The sequence below is a fragment of the Rhodamnia argentea genome, chromosome 9, assembly GCF_020921035.1.
Source record: "Rhodamnia argentea isolate NSW1041297 chromosome 9, ASM2092103v1, whole genome shotgun sequence".
NCBI classification, from domain to species: Eukaryota; Viridiplantae; Streptophyta; class Magnoliopsida; order Myrtales; family Myrtaceae; genus Rhodamnia; species Rhodamnia argentea.
The window spans coordinates 23,513,052-23,531,775 of NC_063158.1; the positions used below are offsets into that span (position 1 = coordinate 23,513,052).

At 39.7% G+C, this 18,724-nt stretch overlaps 2 protein-coding genes across 2 annotated transcripts in view; one reads left to right on the forward strand and one right to left on the reverse strand.

Moving 5' to 3' along the window:
• Positions 1-18,724, reverse strand: part of LOC115739662 (equilibrative nucleotide transporter 3-like) — a 469,706-nt gene that overhangs the window by 423,084 nt on the left and 27,898 nt on the right. The window lies entirely within an intron of this gene.
• LOC115739742 (transcription factor MYB41-like) lies at positions 11,814-13,353 on the forward strand. Its single transcript, XM_030672971.2, has 3 exons — positions 11,814-12,059; positions 12,185-12,314; positions 12,464-13,353. The coding sequence occupies exons 1-3, from the start codon at positions 11,927-11,929 to the stop codon at positions 13,269-13,271; spliced, it is 1,071 nt and encodes a 356-aa protein (XP_030528831.1). The 5' UTR covers positions 11,814-11,926; the 3' UTR covers positions 13,272-13,353.

The window sequence follows — 18,724 nt, forward strand, 5'->3', positions numbered from 1 at the left end:
AAGACAGGATTAGTGGCGATGTAGATGGCCGCTTTATTATCACAAAAAAGATCGGTAGTGGCGGTGTTGACGTGGAGATCCAAGATTGATAATAAGTTGTATTTGAAAGAGGGAGCGCAAAAAACATTATCAAGGAAGATAGTCGAGGTAAGAAGGCCCGAACCACCAACATCATTCGAAATTCCAATGGTGGGATGTAGAGATGGATAGTGTGTCGGGTTTGTAAAGTGACGGGGTTCAAATGTGATGTGGTTGGTGGCACCGGTGTCAATGACCCAAGTATCAGAAATATATGAATTCGAAGATAAGCCAAGAACATTACCCGAGAGGTTAGCCTTCGGGATGTTTACCTCTTGTAGCAAGCGTATCGGTTGCTTATATTATTCATTTGTGAACGGAGGAAGTGCCGCATCGGAAGGATGGTTGGACTTATTGTCCGCAGGCCGAGAAGAGGTAGATGGCTATTCACGGCGCTGCTTTTGGTTGGGAGGAAAGTCATGAAGTCGATAACACACATCTCGTGTATGTCTCGGGATGCCACAGTGGGCGCATCTTTCTCGTCCACGGGACGTATTCATCCATTTAGCTAGATTAGCGGACGGAGCGGGAGCGTCAAGAAAGCGGGGCGGTCCATGGGATGAGGAATTCATGTATGACCGTAGAGCATGGTTGCCGTGAGTGATAAGTAAAGTACTAGTCCGATTGGACGGTGGGTGGCTCGATTAGATATGGCGATGCGACTCATCTTGAAGAACTAGTATATATGCATATGCAACACTAGGGAACATATTCATTAGTAAAATCTGATCGACAACATTAGCGTACTTCAGATTGAGACCCATGAGAAATTGAAACAAGCGCCGATTCTCTTGTTGTGTGGTGATGGTAGAATGAGTCGAACAAGAGCATTGCGGTAATGGATCCAAATTATTCAATTCATCCCAGCAGCCTGCAAGTTGTTGTAGTACTTGGTTACAACATTGTCACGTTAAGCAAGAGCACAAATCATTTACTCGAAATGAAAAATCCTAGGACCATTCGATAGCGAAAAAAGTTCATGGAGATCAGCCCAAATATCATCAACTGACTCTGTGTAGAGAACAGTTGGCACCAAATCTGGATGGATGAAATTAAGAATCCAAGATATAATCATATTGTTCACATGAATACGGGACGGATAGGCAAGATCGGTTGCAATTGATTTTTTTATTTCTCCAGTAGCAAACACCATCTTGTTCTTGACGAAAAGGGCAATCTCCATGGCACAAGACCAATTGTTGTAATTCTCACCTGTAAGGAGTATGCCGACGAGATTAGATCCAGGGTTATCATAATGATGCATAAAATAAGGGCTATCCGGCCGCTCATGTACGAGAATGGTGGCTGAAGAGTTTGGAGTCCCAATTGCCATGGTGACTTGCGGATCTAGAGGATTCGGGGGCCGGTAGTCGAAAGAAATCCTAGCACTTGATTGAAGCTGCTCCAGCGTAGGTGGGCATCAATGTCGCGACCTCTTCCCTATAGCAACAACAGCAGATGATCACAAGTAAGAAGATCGACGGGAGAGAGAGGACGTGAGAGATGGCCTCCAAGGATCACCGCTTTGATATCATGTAGAGTTTGGGTAAACTTAGCTTTCATTGCTGAAGTAATTTACAATATATACATAGGATTTAGGGCTAACACAATATAATGACAATTATGCCCTTTAGTATAAACCTAATCTACCAATAGTTCCGATGGATTAATCTACCATGCAAACTTGCAAGGTTGAGAAAAAAAGTCGAAAATGAGGAAAGTACTTGGAAATTTGTCCAAATACTTGCATGTAAATCTAACATTGGGGTAGTTAAGTGTTAACGTTGGGGTAGTTAAGTGTTAATGTTGGTATTGTTTCAATTGTTATTACAATTATTATTGTCACAATCGTCATCTTAATAAATTAAAATTGGGGGGTTGACAACTGATTAACCTAACACAAGGAGAGTAGCTTACAATTCTACTCTACCTTCACCTACTCCTACTTTCTACTCAGCTCTCATTTTTTATGTTTCCTTTTTTTTTATGTAATTTTTCATTATTTTTATGCAAATGATCTAACAATATATTATATTTGTAACTGTCAAAATATTACATACCAAAATAAGGTATACCACAGTACACCAAATGGGAATACAATGTGATCTTGACATGAATAAAGCATGTTTGGATTGATATTAATTGCATTTGTGTAGTATCCATATATCCGCATTTGATTGAACTTTTATGCAATGTGCGTACTTTGCTAATTCTTCAAGTGAAATTAACATGATGTGTCCCATAAATACTATAAAGAAATAGATGATGTATTTCTTCCTATGTTAATTAGGTTTCAATACATATTCACGAACTTATAACGGGGGAAGGCATTGAACTTTTCCGTGAAAAGTTAGGTTATAAACTAGCTATATTCGATATATGGATTATCAATTTAACTAAGTTGTGTCTCAAACTTTTTAAAGATGTGTCACGTATTAGAAAATGTTTGTTCAAAAGATTGAAGAAAAAAGACTGTGCTTAATGTACATAGACCTCATCTCATTGATGGGGGCACGAAGTATGTTGGAATGATAAGTTATTGCAAAATACCAAATACGAATTCATTGAATATATATTTTCTCGTCTTTACCTGTTTGCTAAAAACTCGTTCATTGAAAATAACAAGTAAATCCTTACTTGAGAGAGAAATATCGGAAAATCTGATAATAAGATAATAATAATCCCCAAAAACGTCATAAACACACCTTATATAGGTTGTAAACCCTAATCCTAACCATAGTAGAATTTTAAATATCAAAATCCAAAATTACAAAACTGCCATTAATAAATCCCGAAAATACTAAAAAAATAGGAAAACCTATCTAGACATTTCTGAATCCCCAAAATCCATCGTTAGTCACGGCCAAAGGCAATGAATATTGATTAGGACGCCGTTTCGCTTCAGCTGACCGAATTTGAGCTCGATCCGATGTCGTCGACCCAATCCTAAGTTATTGGCACGTCACCGTTTCGCTTTCGGATTATATTTCTGCCTGCCCAATCAATCCAGAAACGCACTACTAATACATTCCGCATCATTCATGATATATCTTCCAATGCCTTCCTTTGAGTGAGATCGGATGATTCATTGAATTATCCTAGTCCCACTTCCCACATGAATTGAAGAGTACGCAAGTACATTCATTGATGCGGCGAATGCAAGCTCCTGGTGGAAGCTTTTCCATGAGATTCCCCAACTACTGCAATCTTAAAAGAATTAAAAAAAAAAATAATCACATGTATAGCTATTCTCAATGTGCCGAAAAACTAGACGACCTAGTGGATTTGGCCATCGAGTTGATGGGACACGTGACATGTTTGAAACTTCAAATAGCTTTGAGGACTCAGTGTTTGTCAATTCATTAAGGTACGATGACAAGCCCTTTTTATGTAAAAAGAAAGTACACTCCAGAAGTATATCTTGCTAGATTTGATCATCTATCGACTTCGTGGTGTTTAGAACCTCACAAGATTACATGCACAAATTGTAGAGTCAACGCAAGCCCATACAAGTTGGGCCTAAACTTTGAATCCTTTCGGCGAAAAAGCCTCGGCCCCTTTCACAATGACTAATGAAAAGACAAGACCATATACTAGTCATAAGGAGGATATATGATTCTGAAGATAGGTTGGCTTTGTTGTAAATGAGTCTCATTGTCTTTTTCGAGCCCATAAATTTGATTCACGTCATGAACAAACTTCTAAATAGCTCGTGCCTTTAGTGGATGGCTCGTGCTACAACAAAAGATCTAGAATCATCTCTATGTTATGCAAAACATCCTTACGCCACTCTCAAAAGATGGAGAGGAATTGAGTATCTGAGAAATAACTAGGGGATGGTTTGAGCCACTTACTTCACAAGGTGGATTGCACTTTGCATCGTGCCCTACACCAGGCATTTTATTAAAAGCATTTGAATTTCTCCTTAAGCCTTGGATCGGAGTGCTACATTAATCATGCCGGGTTTCTTAAATGGTGGTGGAGCTTCCAAGGTTTTGGCCCAAAGACTTGAAGCATTTTCATTCATCACATGGTGATACATGCCATGAACCAAATAGGTTATCTTAGAGTTAGGATCACGTGATTCAAATTCTTCACCGATGTCTTTGTTTGAGTGAAAGAATTTTTCGTAAGTTAGTTTTCTTGACTTTCACGAGTTTAATTAGCTAAAAATGACCGGTCGATAAAAAAATCATTTACAGACAAAGAAAATCTATATGTTTAAAGCTAAGAAATATATTCTCTAACCTAAAAAGGGAAAACATTCTCTTGAAAAGTGATATCTCCAAAAATAATTTCCTTTATCTGAAATTTTTTCAAAAAATAAAAAAAACCCTTATTTTGAAAGGCATGATACTCCGAAAAATACTCAACTTTAGCTCCAGTCTAAATTCTATCTTAAACTCTCTTTTCTCTCATAAAGAACTCTAAACTTTTGGTACGGTCTCAATTCTATCGTAAACTGTTTTTGTCTCATAAAAAATCAAACAACCAACTTTAGATATAGTATCAATTCTTCCCTGAACTTTCTTTTTTGTAACGAAAAGTCACCAACTTTTACTTGAATCTCATATCCGCTCCACGAACCCTCCGTCCAAAATTGCCCTTAGTGATGCGATGTTTCCACGTTATCGCTTTAGTTTTTTTTCCGCAAACTCCATATCTAAGAAAACATCTTTGGAGATGGATTTTCATATCATTCCAAATGATGTTTTATCGAATTTAAAATTTGGGTAAAAAATTAGAGCAATTAGGTTGGCTTTCTTCAATTGTTCTTATTCTTAAGAGACTCTTCTTTCCATCTCGCTTGGAGATTTTCAATTTTGCACTCAATCTTTAATAACTCGTGCTTGGGAGACCTCCATCTATCGCACTAGGAGAGCTCGCGGTCCGGACGCTCAAACAGCTCACGATCGAGAGCTTTCTATCTCTTTATTATCAAGAGAAACTTTGGATGGAGGTCAAAGAGGACATATTTGGGACTCGAGTAAAAGTTAGTGATTTTTTAGGAAAAATGATACAAATGATCCTTAAACTTTGATCCAATGTGTAATATGATCCATGAACTTTTAATTTGAGCAACATACTCCATGAACTTTAGTCCGATGTGCAATATGTTCCTAAACTTTTAATTTGTTAACAAAAAATTATAGTTGAATTAAGACTAAACATAAAATTTTGAATTTTTTTTATGATATAAGAAAAAATTTAAGATAGAATTCAAACAACAGCTAAAGTTTGAATCTTTTAGGGTATTCGAATTTTTCTCCAGAAGTTATTAACATCAAATATACTGCAAAGACTGCTTACTTTCTTAATGAATGGACTTCACTCAATCAGTTGAACTAATCGTTCGGTCACTTACTTTCATCCTCGTACTTCCCGACACTACTGATTAGTTCACCAGAAATTCCTCAATTAGATCTCAAGGTTGGACAGGCTTGGACTTGAATCTAGCAACAAATAGCTGGAAACGACTGCTAATACTCGTAGGCTGAGGAGCAAAAGGAAGAAGAACAGAAAGCTCACGATCGATCTGTCTGAATCGGAACAGTTCACGATGTCTTTTCCGCCTTTTATGTTTAGAACAAGTCTCTTATAGTTAGACCTAAAAGAAAAAGAAACTCGGAAAACTATCAAAACCAATCCTTACGAGATTTCACCATGTATACATCTACGTTTATACGTTTATATCTGACTATATACATATACTTACAGTATACATACAAGTATACGGATTCGATCAATTCGGACCCCAGTTACAGCTCAGGAACATGATGGTCCACAGTGACTCCTCGGCTCGCCTGGACGCCTCGCCATCATGCTTCGAGGCCTTGACCGCTGGCGAGTCCAGAGCACCGGAGACTTGCCTCGCCTGCTTTGAGTCCCTCAGCGACTTCATCGCCGCCGACGAGGGCTGGTCTCTGACACCCTGCATCAGCCGGCTCGCCGCCTGGTGCGCGGCCCTCCCCATGAACCTCAGGCTCACAAAAAAACCCGTGGCAAACCAACGATGAAACTGACTATGCTTTGGAGTTGTAGCACAGAACTTTGAGGATAACAGTAGCTGGCGAAACAACGTTCTTACACACACACATATAGAGAGAGAGAGAGAGAGACACGCACAGAGGGAGGGATGGGCTGCGAAAGCGAATCTAGAAACTCCTGGCGGGACAGCGGTATGGGGAAATCCTGTGGGCCAGTGCCACGTGGATATTGCGTGGCGGCGGTGATTTGTAGATTCTTGTAAGGATAAGGACGAGCTCCATTTGGGGATATGGATCATAAGATGGTGGAGGAATGGACATGCGAGCAGCAAAAGGCTGGAACTTGAAGGTCAAGGAACGTGAAGAAGGCTTTCAAGTAGGGATGTGCCATTTCAGGACCTGTCAAGATTTCAGATGGAATTTGAAACCTACTCTATCGAGATTGGCTTTTGAATTTTGTGATCTGAAATCTACTCTATATATTATGAAACCTAGAACCTACTCTATCAATCGATTCAGGACATACCAAGAATCAACCAATTTCTTTTTCTTTTTTAACTTTTTCTTCCTTTTTTTTTTGTTTCATTTTTAGTTAACAAAATAAAAAGTGCACGCAACAAAAAAAATCCCTATTTATCAATAGCAACGATACATAAAATATGAACTTGTAAAATAAAATAGATAATAAAAATTCAAAGCACGTAACACAAAAAGTTTCCGGTTTCGGTTCTCACCCAGGAACCAACAATCGGGAACCGTATTGCACCGTACCGATTTCACTTTTTTCTGGAATCAGGAATCGGACAAGCAACCGCGAGAATCTGGAGCCGGATCGGTTCTTATGGCTGATTCGAACCGATCCGGTTTTGCAATACCCAGATCCATTCTCATCCCTAGCTTGAAGGTCAGAAAACGTAAAAGTTGCAATCCATTGCTCAATCACAAGGAATTGGTACTGCTATTGGAACTTAGTAGCAATTCGTTCTTCAAGGGCAGGCCCAAAACGATCATTGTCACCCATTTTGTAGCAACATAAGTGAAGCCATCGACTAGTTAATAGGGCCCAATGGCCTCCTAACTTTCTTGGGCTTGTGAAGTGTGAAGCCTTTTCTTGTTCAACGACTCCGTCTTTCACTGTAGAATTGATTTTTGTGGCTTCATTTGTTTCTTAAAAAATGAATAATTTAAAAAAAATATTTTTAAAAAGAATAATTTATATCATTTAAAATAATTAGCAATGGATAATGTTTTGATTGATGACAAGAATTTATGTCTAAATATTTTCATGGACGATAAAAATATCTTTCCTTCATTCATTTTTCTTAACAATATGAGCAATCATTTTTCAAAATCATTCATTTTTCACGAAATGAAGACAACATAACCTTATTGTTCGGTGGCTTGTAGCTAATCTTTTCTTTTTCCGGTAGTTCGGATTCTTAGTTTATGAATGTGTAATATGAAATGCAAATCGCATAGGATTCTAACTTCCCAAAATTGTTTTTATTTGCCAAGGAGAGATTGCTTTCCTTTTATCTCCCTACTCAGCCAAAATCAGATACAAATTTTACTCCATCACTTGATTGTTTCACACAAATTGATAATCGCGAAAAGTAAATTCTTTTAGTTATACCTTTCAATCTCAAGACTTGGCGAAATTTAGATCCCTCGCAAACCTTTCACAAAATGAACTAGTTCGAAATTCGGATGCCTAAATTTATCAATAAGCTTGTGTTATGAACTTTGTTTTCTTGATTATTTTTCTCATAATTTCCACAGTTGTACGTACCTTAGTTCACTAACATGAAAAGAAGTAAAATACAGAAAGAGACTTCTTTAAACAGTAACGGATGAGTCCACATACGTGTTGCACTAGACCTCGTATCTAGAACAGCCCAAAACCATGTGAAACAAGTTTTTTTTTTTTTTAAAAGAAAAAAATTGTTCTAGATGCAATAGAAAGATGATTCGGACAATATTTTAAGTTTCGTTGGAGAAATCGAAATGCCATGGTCACCATCCAAGAACAATTATCTAATCCATGACGTCTGCATATCGGCTGGTCAACTCGTACACGGAAGGCACCTTCTTTGGGCGACTCGATCCACAAGCAAGCCCTAGGTTTCTGCCAAGTGATTACCCCTATCAAGCTTGGATTAGCTTTCCTTGAATTAATTAGTTTGATATTGCTTAGTGGGTAATCTCCTGTTTAATCACATAAAATTAATCTGATTAGTAGCTTTCTGAACGTGGTGGGCACTTGATATTGGTCGGATGAACTGGGGCTGTCTCCATGACATCGTGCATGGAGACATAGACCATAAAATTATGCTATAATTTATGATTAACTATGACCATCGAGTGTGTTCATGTTATACTTTCTTTGGTATATGATATAAGACAAGATCACCACAAAGAACATATTATGGGAAAAAAGAGATAAGACGAAGCCCTTAAAGCAATCCAAGAGATTTTCTTGGTTTTGGTCAAAGATAATCTGCTTTGTCATTCAATAAAACAACCTTAGTGAAGTAAAAAATCTCAGGAAAATTACATTAAATTAGTGTTTGACCGCAAAGTTCGTCCCTCAAAACTAGACGAGACACGTATGAGGGTTTCTAAGCCAATGAAGAGGGCTTCACGTGAAGTTTCTTATCAAATGATGTTGCATGGCCCTTGATTTCTCGTCTTACTACGATTACGAGGGAAATGTAGAAATTTCTAGCTCTTGCCCGGTAGTGATTATCATATTTTCGTTTTGGATGGCACCATGATTGGCTATTGGGTTTTTGATAGTTGCTTCTGTGGTCCAGAATATAACGAGGGTCCTTGCGAGCTTAGATTAGGGTTTGTATTTTAATTGATGACCATCGCGTGGATTTATGCACCACCTCGTCCATAAAAACTGAAGAGCTTAAATCGTTAACCACGCCTTTATCTACGAACTCAATTTTTTAGATGAATCGGTTATCGCACCTTCAAATTCCTGCGCGAAATCACCTGTACAAACATTTTAGGCTCCTAACTTGCCTCTCCGTGCTAAGAGAACAGTTTTGCGATATTCTTTCCGACCTACTCAGTGAGGAGAGCGTGGAAGGGGTATAGTAATTATGGACGCGACTCCATCTTCGGTCTTTTGTGCAGTTGTTATAGTACGAAATCAACTCATTGCAAGAGTTAATGATGTGATCTGCTTTTCGCTTGAGATTTATGGAGCAAAAGTAGACGATAGAGTTTTCAAATGACCAGCTGGAAGAAGATGGCGATTGACAAGGAGATGGCTACTACTTGATGTGAGAATTTCCCCTAAAATTTGTTTGCTATGATGAAGCTACGCAGGGTTACTGCGGATAGTCCACACCAAGTTGAAAGCTATGAAATGATTCGTTCAATCATTTAGGGCAAAGTCAATGAAATTGAGTTCTTTCACTTCTTGCTCGACAGCAGATCATCATCAACGTGTGGTCGAGATCGAGAGAGAGAGAGATATTTGCGGCCAAGGGTTTTAGAAAAAAGTACTAGCTAGTATCATAGATTTCAATTTAACGACTTTTGATTCGCGCACACCATTTGATTGTTGATAAGGGCCCGAGTTGGCGGTGACAGAGATAAAATCACAAAGGACTGATCTTCAAGTTACCACCATGTGTAGAATTTGTGGTAGCACCCAAGGTTGTTCCATCCAACTATCTCCCTCAACCTCGGATCCGAGTATTAGCATTGGCTCGTCAAGAGACCTCATCCTTCCGAGGAAAAATTATTCAATCAATTCTAAGCCTATTATACAGATGCAAATTCTCTCTTAATTTTTTTTTGGTCAATTTAACCCTAAATATTTGCACGGATTTTGAATGTAGTCCTTCGTGCCATTTTTCGCCGGAACTTGATGAGTCAAAGAGTTTATTCGAGGGCTCTCTCTAGACATCCCCTTGTTCCTTTTCTCTCGGCAGGAGACAAGCGATCAAGGAGTCGAGGGCTTCGCAGGGACGACACTCCGATGACAAGGCCCAGGCTGCACATCCGATTACACAAATTTAACTAGATAGAAATGTGGGTGATATCCACATGCGGATAACTAATCGATCATTTCCCTCTAACCATGAATGACAGAGAATATGACCCCTTTTAGCAATGTATAGAAAGTTGTTCTCCGAATGCTTGTTAATCTTGCACATCAGCACAAAGGTGCAAATTCACCTCAAGGAGAAATGAAAGAAGTCTTCGATCCTCGTTCTTGTCATTTCTAAAATGTGTATCTTTTCTTCATATGTTTGTACGTAATAGTTATCAGGATTTTGCTAATATAACACTCTTTGGGTGATTGTTTACTTCCGTGCTGCTCTTATATTGCTTTTTCTTTCTACGTTCTTTCATATTTGAGCTTGCATAATCGACTTCAAATCCTCTTCTTGGTTTAAGAGAAGTGATCTTGAATTGGGATCTTTTAGCTCAAATAACCCCATTTTTTTTATTACCTTGAATTGGTCAAAACATGCAAAATTTCTTACTTTTCGTGGAAGATTAAATCGTAATTGGGATCCTATAACCTAGTAATAATATATTAGAGGTCACAAATTCTTGAAACAATAAACCCCCACAACAATTATAATTATTTTTTAATTTATTTTTTTCTATGATTCAGAATAGATTATTTTTTTTTATAAGGAGATTCAGAATAGATTATTAATCTCATAATAAGTTAAGAATGGCCACGTTGTCATTTCCCTATTTGTGGTCATCAAAGGGCGAGAGAGACGTGGCGAAGAAAACTTAGTCACTATTTTTTGGGGCAAGCACCGAAATCGATCAATTATTGCCACCTTGAATTAAATGCTCACGGCAATAATGGCACCCATGAAATTTTCTCAGCAGACCCAACCCTCTTCTTCCGTTTCTTTGACCATCCGTACAGTCAGCGAAATCCCGATATTACCCTTTTACCGTTCGAATCAGCCCATACCAAGTCCATGGTGCATAGAACTTTTTGAAATTATCTGCCTCCATGATGTGATTTTGTGAATAAATTAATTGCGCCCGCGACAATCGGACGGCTAACTGGGGTCATTTCGTCATCTTGCTCTTGCCCATGTGTCCTCTCATCCGGGTTGTCACGTTTTTTGTCTCTTGCTTGCGGAGAATATAATCGGCATTACAATAATCTTAATCGAATCGAGTTGAAATTTTCGAACTGACCCTTTCGATTTAACCCTCGAATTGGTCATGTTTGCTCCCGCGCTAAACACCTTTCCCGTGTAGAGTCGGCCCATGTAACGATCCAACATGAATACGATTCGTAATTAGAGATTTTTTAAATAAATATAGCCATGCATGCATGGGCAAGAGACGCCGTGAATGTTGACGTCATAGAGTTGCTTTCACAGAAAAAAAAAACATTATGTCAATTTTCCAAGAGTATGTCTTTTGTTTTTTTTTTTTTTTAACCCCATGAAGGCGGGGGGGTACGTGGCCCTTTCGTGCTCGGTGACAGCTAATGTGAATCCGAAAAGCGAGGACAGGTCAGGGGAGCCACTTCTCTTCTCTTTCGTCGCCGGAAATTGACGGGCCAGGAGAGAGAAAACTAGAGAGAGAAAGGAACGGCCACAGCTTCCTCTCCGGGGAAAAAAAAAAGGCAGGACACGTCGCTCTCTCTCCCCAAGAGGACGGCACCGAATCCTTTTGACTTGCCCTCCTCCTCCTCCGTTTTCCTCCATAAGTGCTTCTAACTTCGCCCCTATATATACAGGTACATCTTCATACGGAACTCTTCGCCTTCGTCTTCTCTCTCTCTCTCTCTCTCTCTGCAACAATCAACGACGGGCGTACGAGGAGAGCAGTACGCCGGAGCTGTCCCTGGAAAAGATATGGGAAGGACGCCGTGCTGTGACAAGAACGGGCTGAAGAAGGGCCCGTGGACGCCGGAGGAGGACCGGAAGCTGATCGACTACATCCAGAGGCACGGCTACGGTAACTGGAGGACCCTCCCTAAGAATGCCGGTACTTATCAAGGCCCATTACATCCTCCAAAGTTCTGTCCCCGTGTTGCGTATGCCTTGTTTGTTTTTAGGGATCTTGGCAGGGTCATTGTTCTGAGCTCTTGGTGCTGTTGTTTGTTGTATTAGGGTTGCAGAGGTGTGGGAAGAGCTGCCGCTTGCGGTGGACCAACTATCTGAGGCCCGACATCAAGAGGGGTCGGTTCTCGTTCGAAGAGGAAGAGACCATCATTCATCTCCATAGCTTGCTGGGCAACAAGTTGAGTGGTCCTCCCCTTCTTCGCTTTGCATGAACATGAATCGTTTCTCTTTCACGTGGTGCCCTGCCTGTAGAACTAAAAAGTTAATGCACCGTCCTAGAAAAAGAATGGGCCTTCTCTTAATCATCCTTGCTGTGCTGGTCGCTAGGTGGTCCGCCATCGCCGCCCGCTTGCCCGGGAGGACGGACAACGAGATCAAGAACTTCTGGAACACCCACATACGGAAGAGGCTTCTCCGCATGGGGATCGATCCGGTGACCCACAGCCCCCGTCTCGATCTCCTCGACCTCTCCTCGATCCTCAGCTCTTCTCTCTACCCTTCATCCAACATGAACTTCTCGAGATTGGTCGGAGTCCAGCCCCAAGTTGACCCCGAACTACTAAGTCTTGCCACTTCACTCCTATCATCTCAACATCAACGTCACGATTATCTTTCACAAGCCCCGCAAGAGATTAACCAAAGCCAATGCCAAGCGCTGCCTGAAAACTACCAGATGCAAGCTCCGATTCAAGAAGTCCCCGTTTGCATGTCGGCAAGCGCTGACCGTGCTTCGTTTACCAACGAAGAAGCCTCGAGATTCCTTCAGTCCAATCTAGAGCAACAATTCCTGTCGAATCTCGCCGGCTCGAGCTGCCAAAGTACTCAAGTCATGGATTGGACGGATAATGGGCTGCCCTCGAGCTTTACAGATGACTATGCTCTGATCCCACATGACTACGAGAACCTCTGCGTTCTTGATCAAGCCATATCGAATTCCTCAGCTATATCAACGCCTTCATCGAGCCCGGCGCCAATGAATTCAAACTCAACGTGCATCAACGGCTGCGGCACTGAAGACGAAAGCTATAGCAGCAACATGATGTTAACATACGAAGTACCGGATGTGCTAGATTGTAACGAGCCCCAGCTAATGGGAAGCTACCAATTTTTCGGGTCTTGGAGTCAATGTTTGTAGTTGTGGAGCTTTCTTGTATCAAACTTGTTGTAACTCTAATAACATTAATACGAGGAAGCAAGATCATCACTGTTCTTTTCAACGGAAAGTCTCTCATTACTACCCCTAAGTTTTTTTTTTTTCCTTATGTCGTTCTGCTTTTATCTTCAACATGGTTGAATATAGATGGCAAGTCAAAAATTTTTAAACCTTGTATGCGAGCTCAAGTCAATAAAAACCGCACAAGCTCCGCAGTTTTGTATATTTCAAACACTGTCGCACTAAATTTTCTGTCGCCTGGATCCTGTGCAAGATCTTCCCCCAAGGCATGTACATCAGCACCAGCATGGTATCAATTCATGTAAAATTTTATAAAGCAACTGAAGCACGTAACTTTAGAAGGAAAATTTTAAATTTATTTTCAAGATATGACGTCCGCACTAATGAGGTTATACTGTGGTAGCATAATTTATTTATATAATCGGATGCTTATCCTATGTAGTATAATATCGGACAAATGAGGATTTTCATATCGACCTGCATGTTCTTTGGCTATGTATTTCTTCTTTCTTACGATTTTTTCATACCGACCTGCATGTTTTCTGGCTTTCAGAATTAATCCTAGTTGACATTTTTATGTTTGAGAACCGAAAGAGTGCTTAAAGATATTCGTTACCGATAACTTTTCTAACTGGTTATTGTGTGCTTGGTTTATTGCTCATCAGATTATGACCTTCACTTTAAGTTTTAGATGAGATCGGATATCGAACGTCTTAAAAGGTTATCTTTCCAAAGAAACTGTCGATCTTCAAATTAGAAAACATTAAATTTAAGTTCATATCAGAACTTTGCATAGTTGACTTTAACAAATTTTTTCTAATTTCTGATGCATGGGAGAGTCAAAACTACATTCTAATTGCTTCAAAGCCAAGTCTAACAAAATTTCAATCCATTCAAATTAAGCTTCAAAAACCACTAATCATAATATCGCGTTACTTTCAATAGGCATGCAGCCCTCTTGATAAATGGATTAGGGGAGTGGGATTGCTAATATCATAGGTACGGGGTTCGACTCCGCGCTACACGAGAGAGTTAAAGTAAAATTCAAAGAGAGAACATTTGGAGATAGGACAGATAAAAAAAAAAAAAAAATACTATGGCGTTAGTTATTCACAGAGTAATACTAGATCTACTAAATGTATACTAAGATTGGTACACTGAATGAGGCGGTTCCCTCTTCAAGAAGTTTGAAAGACTCCCCGAAAGATTGAACCTCTTCAATCACATCAATGCACTTTACCTTTACCTTAATTCTAAAACATGAAGCAAGATGGCGCATACTTGGAAATGATTGGCAAGGCAAAGATGATGGATTGATGGCGGGTGAGAGAAGAGCACGGCCGATCCCGCGACATGGGCAAGGGCATGATTGGACTACAACTTTTTGGGATTGTTCTTCTTTCTATTTCGTTATTTGACGATTTAAAAATTATAATGTTTTGTTCGTTTTGCGACACAAACATCATTTAGTAAACAAGAGTTTGTAGGGTTTAGTAAATGCAAACATCACTCTTGTATGAATTTTGGCCAAGTAAAAGAAGCAACAGGCAAAGAGATCAAGACAAAACAAATCACGAGAAATCAATCTAGTTTCGTGACCCCCCGACACAGAGTCAAGAAGCTCCGGCGATCTAGGCCGGACCAGATGGAGACAACACCTGTCCCGGCCACGTGTACGGCGATCTGTCCCTCAGGTGTCGAGGTTCGAGTGGGGACCACCGAGGAAAAGGCGTTTCCGTTCGCTTTATTGAAAATCTGGGGCGGGGTTCTTGTGCTGCTCGTCTCTTTCTTCGGATGGTGGTGCCATTAATGGCATCATTGCCGAGACTAAGGGCTCCCCTTGTTGATTACGTCACGGTTGGTACACGTGGACGCAGCACTTGCTCTTGGTGGTCCCACCTTTGGTGCTTTGGGTAAACCGGTGGCCAAGTAGCATTGGGGTTTCTCGTCCGGTTAGAGGGATAGAGCCAATTTGACCAACACTTTGTCCGAATGTATTTGACTATTACTCCATGGATTTAATGCATTACGGAAAGTCCTATCCAAGCACGTGCAATTACAGGGCTCTTTATAGATGGATATAAAGTTATATTATACGGTCTAAAATCATAAATGTGTGAATGAACTACTCTTGTTACAAGCACAATTACTTATATTTTAGTTTTAGTGTTGCACGTCCGAATTATGCGACGGCCAAATTAAGAACACCGAGTAGAACGCGGGATTTGTGGTATTCCCTTAGGACCCATAAAATCGAACAACTCAATTGAAAGATTTGAACATAAGAAAGTTGAAAATCGGATGGCGACACTTGTGGCTAGAATTTCGATATAGGGTGTGGTGGGTTTATTAAGAGAAATAAATATATTCTCCCTTACATAAAGTCTGATAAGGTGAGCGAAGACATGAAGTATGTCAACTGTGTACTAGGTGCGCAAAAATAGTTGAAAGTGGTGATGTATAAGGAAGTAAAACTCATTATATCATGATGATAAGTCTTAAGATTGAGAGCAACCATTAGCACCAAAGTCTCAATTGGAGTCAGAAAAGACTCTGATTGTGATAAGCTTTTGCAAATTCTACTTAGAATTTGACCTATATGGGTTATAACTTTAGATTCTCAAAGGCTTATGTAGATGGTTCATCTCATGATAAGCAGCTGATGCTAACATATGGCCAATGAAATGAAGAGTAAAGTACACAATAAAATGGTGATTAGTCATCCTTTATTACCTTTTCTATCCCTAAATCGTGAAAATAACACTGCTAAAATTCACCTCAGACAGATTCCTCGGACCCCTTCTACACGGTCGTAAAGCAAGTTTTCATGGCTCGTTCATGTCTTGTCTGAGGTTTTGAGGTTTTCCTTTAACGACTTTTAACAATCTTTAAGATGTCTCTTGCACCATATTTATGACCTTTTTCATGAAGTGACTGTTTCAATTCTTGATCGTTTTAAAGCAAGAACGCGTCTTAAGATTGACCGACCAAAAAGGAAAAATAAAAGTATGTGATGTGTCAGCATCATATCAAGATCCCTAGCTGATTCGTTTCCATGGCCTGTGTACGCAAGGTCCATACAAATCGGAAATGGATCGTATAGGATATTCCTCTCGAACCATTACACAAGAGTTTATACGATTGCATCTAACGTAAGGTACTCACGACCCAACGTGGAATATGGTAAGTTTAGGATCAGTACGCAAGCTTTGTCACAACTGCCTGACATGCACTTCCTAATTCAAGGGCTAAACGTGCCATGAAATGCGATGTCATGAGTTTGATCATATTTCTCTTTGGGTTCGATCTTTTAGGATAGTCAACAAGGAAGTAATACCTTTGAAGTACCGTAGTTTTTCTTGGGGATTCGAAAGAATTGATAATTAAAATCGCTTGCGAGAATGGTTAAGTCAAAACTCATACTCAAACCGAGGTGAGAGAGAGAAGTGAGCGAGGGAGAGAGAGAGAGAGAGAGAGTGAAGAAAGAGTTATAGAAATGGGTTAGGTCTATAAGTAAGTTGTGAACCCATTTAATACTTATATTATTTTGGATTTTACCACTCTAAACGTATTTAGTGAATATAACTAACCCATACAACAACTTAACTTATTAAACGGGGGTTAAGAAATTGGCCTATAACCTAATTTGACTGGTCTAGTAAGAACTAGCCCATTAATTTATTTTAAAAAAAAAAATACTAAAAAATGTCAACATTAACACCAACCATGTCAAGTAGAATGATCGGTATTTACATCGGCGATTTCCGGTTAAAATTAATCGGATGAATTGAATTGATACCAATACGAAAAGGTAGACTATATCGGAAGATTAGCAATCATTTCATCGAAATATGGCATTTTAGTATAGGATAATGTCGGTCCCTTTAGTCAACTCTCTCCATGTTCATGCTTACCGAAGTACCACAAATTTCATCGAAAGATTGCCAAAAGTGTAACTTCAGCTGTGTCTATTTTTCTTGGTCGACGAAGTTCTTGACTTCCTATAGGCTCTCTAAGGTCAAATCTTCTTGCACGTAATCTATACATCACTTTGCCGTCATGTCGAGTTATTACAAATTGTTATTGTCTACAAAAAATCGGTGCATTCATGATTACTAACATGGAGTTGGTCATGCCTTCGAACATATTTTCAAAGTGACATATAGTCTATCAAGGTACAGAATTGATTTATTTTATTTTGAAATTATTGGTTGGACTTACCAACAAGATTAGTTAATTCTTATTATGTTAGTGAATAAAATTGAGATCAACCTATAACATTAGCTAATAATGGATATTAACAGTGTAATTATGGCAAAAAAAAAAAAAAATTGCCGTAGATCATATCTAAGCCACACGTATGGAGTAAGACTAACAAAATTTTGAAAAGCGTACTTGATCCAACCGTTAAACCAATTCAATTAGGGTGCGATCGAACTTGTCCTACATTTTTCGTGTCCGGTTCTTCGTTTATCTATTGACGCAAAGCTAGTTTAACCCGACATCGGATAAGGACTTCGACACAAGATATTGTCGAATATCGAAATTCGATCCTATCAATGATGCAAGAAAGTAATGGAAATTCGCACAATACAAGAATTTACGTGGTTCGTGGCGAGAGATGTTCCGCTTACCTACGTCCACGGGGAGATGAAATCTGTTTCACTAATAACGTAGAAAAGTGTACAGCCGCTCTTTCTCACACCCTCTCTATATATTAGAGACCTGTTTCGCCCTAAACATATATAGCGAAACCCTACATGACACAAATTACAAAATTGCCCACATAGCCTAAAATATTTAATTTTTTCATAGAAAACCTTCTATAACCGAATATAAAACGCCTCCGGCGGCTCGGGGGCGCCGCCCCCGCGACCCCCACCGGGGCGGCCCCCCCGGACCCCCGCCCGCTCACCGGGGAGCGGGACCCCCGTCTTGTCCGGTCGTAGGGGGCCTTTCGGAACCGCCTCATAATCTCTTGAATAACGGAATACAAGACATCAACCTCAACGGATATAAATTAAAATATTGATTTGAACAATCTCACTATAAATGATGGGGATAGTTGAATTGTAACATAAGATTTCGAGTCTTCTTTGATACAGTAAATGTGATTTAGCACAAATGATAGTTACAACGAACCTTATAGGGACAAAAACACAATTATCATCAAGAGAACGTTTCCAAAACAGATACGCACTTTGGAAAAATGAAAAAAAAAAAAAAAACCCTAGAACAATTGAAAAGAAACCCTGACAGTGCTTGGCGTGGTGTCATTAAGAGCATGAGGAAAATATGCCACGCGAAGACGTCGACAATGGGGGGCTACAAAGCATGACGACCTGGGCCTTTGACCACCGGCCGACACCGCCGGAAAGCGACAAAGTCTCGCTTTCCGCCTCAGCCGCCCAAGG